Source organism: Colobus angolensis, unplaced genomic scaffold (assembly GCF_000951035.1).
Source record: "Colobus angolensis palliatus isolate OR3802 unplaced genomic scaffold, Cang.pa_1.0 Scaffold10, whole genome shotgun sequence".
Classification (NCBI taxonomy): domain Eukaryota; kingdom Metazoa; phylum Chordata; class Mammalia; order Primates; family Cercopithecidae; genus Colobus; species Colobus angolensis.
In genome coordinates this window covers 21,273,071-21,279,689 of record NW_012110919.1, presented here as the reverse complement: position 1 = coordinate 21,279,689, position 6,619 = coordinate 21,273,071, and the positions used below count along the sequence as shown (strand labels likewise).

Below are 6,619 nucleotides of genomic sequence, written 5' to 3'. Positions count from 1 at the left end.
AGAGACGGGGTTTCACCGTGTTAGCCAGGATGGTCTCGATCTCCTGACCTTGTGATCCACCCGTCTCAGCCTCCCAAAGTGCTGGGATTATAGGCTTGAGCCACTGCGCCCGGCCTGAGAATTTATATTTCATAAATTGTTCAATGCTATACTAAAATTTGTGGATACTTAGATACCCGAGATGCTTTTATTTATAATCTTGAATTGTACAAATTAAACCCATGCCTTTTTCTCGTTTTCTCTTCTTGATCCATGTAAGCAGCCCCAGCCCCTGACATTCCTGAAGTCTGGTCTTGTTTCCTGGGCCTCCAGCCTCACTCCTGCCCTCACACAGACATACATACGATTCAGGGATTATGACATACTATGCACGAAAACCTTTTTGAGGAAAGATACCAATGTGAATGAAGTTGTGAACGTGGACTCCTGTTAGAGGAGGAGAAGGCCTTCCTCATTAATCTGGGTGTGCTTGCTTTTCTGTCTTGTCGAGGACTTCCCCAAATAGTTCATAATGAGTGAGCTTTTGAGAGATGGCCTTAGGAAAGATTCCTTCTCTGTAGCAGGAGGAAGGGGTGAATTGTATTTCTCAAAAATGAAACCATAACCAACAGAATATAAAACTCTTCACTGGCCAGGCATGGTGGCTCACGCCTGTAATGCCAACACTTTGGGAGGCTGAGGCGGGTGGGTCATAAGGTCAGGAGTTCGAGACCAGCCTGACCAACATGGTGAAACCCCATCTCTACTAAAAATACAAAAATTAGCCGGGCGTGGTGGCGCAAGCCTGTAATCCCAGCTACTCAGGAGGCTGAGGCAGGAGAATTGCTTGAATCTGGGAGACGGAGGTTGCAGTGAACCAAGATTGTACCACTGCACTATAGCCTGAGTGACAGAGCGAGACTCTGTATCAAAAAAGAAAAAAAAACAAAACTCTTCAGTGTGGTTCTCAGTCACTGTGATATTAACACACAGTTTATTAGTATGCATGATACACATGACAGCTGTGGACATTGCTTTTTTCTCTTTCTGAAATCTGTGTGACCAGATGGGTTGTTGCCCCTTCACATTTACAAGTTAACTCCTTATACGTTGGAACTTTTGTTATTACATGGTTTATAATTGTAATTGCTCACAAAGATAAAAGTCAAGATTTCCCATGAAGGCATTTTTGGATAATATAAACATTTTCTTGAAATGTAATGGTTTAATTTAAAATGTAGGCAGTCTTTTTTTTTTTGGGATGGAGTCTCGCTCTTGTCCGCTAGGCTGGAGTGCAGTGGCATGATCTTGGCTCACTGCAACCTCTGCCTCCCGTGTTCAAGCGATTCTCCTGCTTCAGCCTCTTGAGTAGCTGGAATTACAGGCATGCGCCACCACGCCCAGCTAATTTTTTTGTATTTTTAGTAGAGATGGGGTTTCACCATATCGTTCAGGCTGGTCTCAAACTCCTGACCTCAGGTGATCTGCCCCCCTCGGCCCCCCAAAATACTGGGATTACAGGCGTGAGCCACTATGCCCAACCAACAGTTTTAATTATAATAGTTTTGAAACTAGATTTATTACAAAGGGGAAGTACGTAAGTTGCTTATGACAATCTATTCAGAAGCCAACTTCATGGTTTAAAAAATGGGGAAAGGGCCGGACGCTGTGTCTCTTACACCTGTAACCCCAGCACTTTGGAGGCCGAGGCAAGAGAATCACTTCAAGACAAGGCTGGTCAACATAGTGGGACTCCTCTACAAAAAAATATTTAAAAATCAGTCAGGCATGGTGGTGCATACCTGAAGTTCCGGCTACTTGAGAGGCTCCAGTTCTAATTTTAAGGATTTTTTTCAGTCCTTTATTTTTCACTTCTGTGGCCTTTTGCATGGAAATCCTTTCTCTTTCTAGAAATCAAGACAATGAAACACATGAGAAGTCGACATGAGGAGGGGTGAATTATGTTTCTGTACTGTTGTGTGGCCTTACCTGATCAGGAGTGTATGTTGCCATATTTCATACCTGGAGACTTTTCATCAGATTGAACTTTCAGGAAGCAATGGGAGTCCTGCTTTATAACCATGTGCCCTCTGGTGGTGTGGGATGCCCAGCTGGCTGGCTACAGCCCCAGCCCCTTCATGAAGGGGATATAAACACAATCTATCCTAGCACTTGAGTACTCTGCCTCCGAATCATTTTTACTGTCATTGAGTAACTTCTTCAATATTCTTGCAGTTATATTCCCTGCTCAGAGAGGATACACGTAGCTGTTACAGAAATGGCAGCATTATTCCCCAAAGTAAGTCACTTGCTACTCACTTGGTTTAAATCCTTTTAAATGAACAGCAAGAAATTTATGACCTGTATATTATATTAGCTTTTTTGTAGCATATGCAGTTTTAAAATATACAGTCGTATAGAGCTTTGAAATATTTTTGTTCTGCATGAATGTTGATTTAATAAGACAAGGATATACAAGTCATGTGCTAAAAGGCAAATTTAAAAATTTTTAAATTTATAGGATTTTCTGGAATATTTTACCCACATGGATTAATATTTTTCAAAAACTACCTCAAAATACCACATACTACTAAAATTACCCTGCAGGCACTTTGACCTTTGAATCAGAATATTTTAGCATCTCTTATGCTGTGGGCTGTGACGCTTGGAGTGTGTAAAGCACCCCATTGAGAAAGGGCAGGACCAAACTGCCTTTCACTCCGGGGAGCAGCTTGGTTTGCTTTAAAAGAATGTTTGTCCCCTGGTTTTGGATGTCTGCCCTGCAGTTCAGGGTAAACGGTTGTCTTCTTCCTTTTAGAAACCCAAGTCTGACATGGTGAGGACTTCCCTTCGTTTACTGACGTCCAGTGCCTACCGATTGCAGTCAGAGTGCAAAAAGACCCTCCCAGGGGACCCCGGCTCACCCACAGATGTCCAGCTGGTCACTCAGCAGGTCATCCAGTGTGCGTATGACATCGCCAAGGCTGCCAAGCAGCTAGTCACCATCACCACCAAAGAGAACAACAACTGACAAGGGCAGGGTGCTGCCTCCTCTGTTTTCTAGGCTTTATAAAGTCCAATTTCAAATTCAGACACAGAACTCTCCAGATTTCTACAAAAAAAAAACATTTAATGAGGGTTTAAAACTTTTTAAAAGAAAACTCAGTATTATTTTTGCATGTTTTCTAACCAATTTTCAACTATTTAACCCACTTGCCTTATTTTGTGCCTATTTGCTGGTTTAGTTTCTGATGTTCGGTTGTGTTGTCAATAACTGTCGAGTTGATCACATACATCCAAAAGAATAGTTTCATTGTCTAAAGTTTGTGAAAACTTTTCCATCCCTTAAAACTCCCTGCCTATGGCTAAAACTATAAATGAAATTTTTCATAAAACATTTTCTTGAGAGAGTTCAGTTTAAAAAAAAAAAAATCAACATCATTTGTTCCCTACCAAGCATTGTGCAATAAGTGAATTTCCTGGCCTACTCAGAATCTCTAAGCTTGGGGTATCTCCAAGCATGTATGTAGAGAAAGGACTTTGCCACTTTTTAAAACTAGTGTCACAGTCTCTCTTGGGAGGAAACAATGAATTGATCCATTTCTTCCCAGTGTTTTACCCTGCTAAATGTTTTGTTATTTAATGTTGTTATCTCAAGCTCCTATCTCTTGATATTTTCTTGTCATCTTGAAGGCCCCATGGAATGAGATAAAGCATTGACCCTCCACAGGACATCTCATGAAGCCATGTTCAGGGTAGGAGCTCCACACACATCGCCACCCATTGTCAGGTGCTCTCCCTCACCCCTATAAGCCAGGCAGTTTGTTCAAAACCCGCAGCAAAGAGAAGCATGAGTCTAACACGCCAGAACTCATTTTGTGCCACCCATTCAGGTATCACTACCATGAACTGTAGGGAAAAGAAATCACCTATTCCCTGACATTGTGTTGCACCTTTCATCCAAAAGTCAGCTTGCTTCTCTGACCACTTACAGCTTTCTCACATGAGTTGCTTCACATTTTTCATCATCTTTAAGGACTTCTTATAAGGAAAGATATATCGCAGTCATCTGAGTTAGTTTCTCCTCCATCACCTCATGAGTACTTAAAAATTAGACATCAACGGCCAGGCGCGGTGGCTCAAGCCTGTAATCCCAGCACTTTGAGAGGCTGAGGCGGGCGGATCACGAGGTCGGGGGATCAAGACCATCCTGGCTAACATGGTGAAACCCCGTCTCTACTAAGAATACAAAAAAAAAAAAAATGAGCTGGGCGTGGTGGCAGGCACCTGTAGTCCCAGCTACTTGGGAGGCTGAAGCAGGAGAATGGCAGGAACCCAGAAGGTGGAGCTTGCAGTGAGCCTAGATCACGCCACTGCACTCCAGCCTGGGCAACAGAGCAAGACTCTGTCTCGGGAGAAAAAAAAAAGTTAGACATCAACTTTCAAGAATTCCTTAGAGAGTGTGCTTTCAGCTGGCTGCCTGCTACCCTAAAGCTCTGAAAAAGTAAGGCTGAAGTGCTGGAACATGCTCAGACTATTTTTTAGTTACTAAAAAGCCCCTTCTTGTTCTGAATGTGAAAGCTCTTCCCATTCCTGCTTACTGCAGCCATTCTGTGTGTGTGGTTCAGATCCTGGCCTAGGGCTGGTGATATGGATGCGTGAAGGGAGCCAGGTACATGGCAGTAAGGCAGAGGAGACTACGGGGAGCCCACGGCCCACCCGGTAGGGGCAGTAGCCCCCAGCTCTACTCCTGTTGCCATGTGGAAAAGTGGGCCTAGGATGGCCACAGCTTTGATTTTTCAAGAGATAAGAAACCTAGATTTTTTTTCGGTGCCATCTCTCCATTTATAAATGCTGGCAACCAATTTGAACATTTTCAGAGGCTATGTGCAGGTGAGCTGTGTCCTCTAGGCTGACAGCTCACAGTCCCCACCCCAGGGCCCTGTAAGCTGTGCAGTGTGAAGGCCTGGCTTCCCCAGACACACCTGGAGCAGCCTCTGAGTCTTACCCATAATGGAGCCGGCCTACCCTGTGTGTTATGTTGCTGTCGCTCCTGTTTTTCCCATATGTTCTGTCCCATAGTGGTCATTCACACATGTGAAGAAGACACAAGAATCAAAGTACAAGTTGCCTCAATACATGCTAATAACTCAGCCTCTATTTTCACAGGACTGATTCACGCACACTTTTATAGCTTGACCGTATGCTGTCATGAAAGTAGCACCCCGACGGTGCTTGCTTTACTAAGTCACCGTGTGTGGATGCTTTTGTTGCGTTTTGCTACACTGTGAGTAGCATGGGAAAAGGGTCCACATCTCCAGAAGACTCTTCCACTTGTTTGTCCCACAGCCCTAAGTGCCACATTGCTGTTGGTTGCTCCTGGGATGCCTTCTAGAAGAGGGCCTCCTACCTTCAGTGCAGGTGCCATCTGATAGCCTTTTCTGCAGGCTTTGTGTACTTAGCTGATCCTCCTTTTTCTTGCAAACCCCTGCCCCTGCTGTCCCAGGGAGGACAGGCTTCTGTAGAGGCTTCTGGGAAATGAGCTGTCTGCAGGAGGTGAAGCAGTGTGTTCCTCGGAACGTTTGAGGACCTGCAATAGAGGATGTCTTTATGGCCCTAGAGAAAGTCAAGGAATATGGGGACCAACAAAGCACTTCCAGTTATAAGAATATCTCAGAAGAGTGCTCGGTTAGCCCACGGTGCCAAAACTCCAAACAGAAGTTCCCCGGTGGAATGATGCAGCCATTGGAGGGCTGCAGGTCGTCCTCTCCCTATGTACCCTGCCCATTTCCTGAGCCTCATCTGAGATCTGGTGTCAGAGTTCTCTGCTCCTGTTGGCAAATCGCACCTTGTCTGAACATTTGTTCCAGCCACCTTTTGCACATGGATTCCATACCTTGCACTAGCAATGTCTACCTTTGGTAACATCGTTTTGTTCACCCTGTATTCTCAATGATCCCTTCCTCCTCATATCTCACCCTTCCCCTGAAGCCGATAGGGCAGAGGTGCACTTTATGAAACTGGCACTTGGCTGAACAGAAGGAAACAGCTGTACCCCTAAGCTCCTTTCACAGAAATCGTCATCTGCCTTGGAATGCAAATAGTTCTTATTTGCCAAAGAACAGTGAATTGGGCCCAAAGATCAAACACAGCATTTCACGTAATCGGAATTCTAAATGCACAACTCAGGAGCTGTGCACGGCTCCTCAAACGATTCAGTTGCAGAATCGAGAGCAAAACTCACCTGTTTTTGTCCTCAGTGGCACCCATGAGCTTTCCAACAGTATAATTTTCTTTCTTTCCTTGTCCTGGTTGAAGGTAACGTGTGTTCCTAGAAAAGAAAATGCTGCATAGGAAAACTGAGATGCCTTTTATTCTAACATGTTTGATCCCTGTCACTCATTATTCTGTACTTTTTATTGTACATTCTATTCCTGTAATTATCGTGCCCTTTAAGTGTTGTAAAATCGTTTTGGAATTTGTGCCTGCTAGTTACGCAATAAACAGGCTCTACAAAGGTGTTTGTGGTAATGCTGTGCTCCCCATCACTTATTGATGTTTCCAGATACTCTGTAAAAGGTCTGAGGAAATTCTCCCAAAACGCCATTATTAGTGAGATGCAGTGTTTCATATGCTTTGG

The 6,619-nt window shown here is 44.1% G+C and overlaps 1 protein-coding gene across 1 annotated transcript in view; it reads left to right on the top strand.

Annotated features, from left to right (window-relative positions):
- The window catches only part of GIT2 (G protein-coupled receptor kinase interacting ArfGAP 2), a 67,947-nt gene extending 61,445 nt beyond the window's left edge, over positions 1–6,502 (top strand). The window contains exons 20-22 of the mRNA XM_011936243.1: positions 2,215–2,278; positions 2,798–4,096; positions 4,414–6,502. Coding sequence (XP_011791633.1) covers positions 2,215–2,278; positions 2,798–3,010 — 277 coding nt within the window. The 3' untranslated portion in view covers positions 3,011–4,096; positions 4,414–6,502. The remainder of the gene's footprint in view (positions 1–2,214; positions 2,279–2,797; positions 4,097–4,413) is intronic.
- The last annotated feature ends 117 nt before the right edge of the window (positions 6,503–6,619 follow it).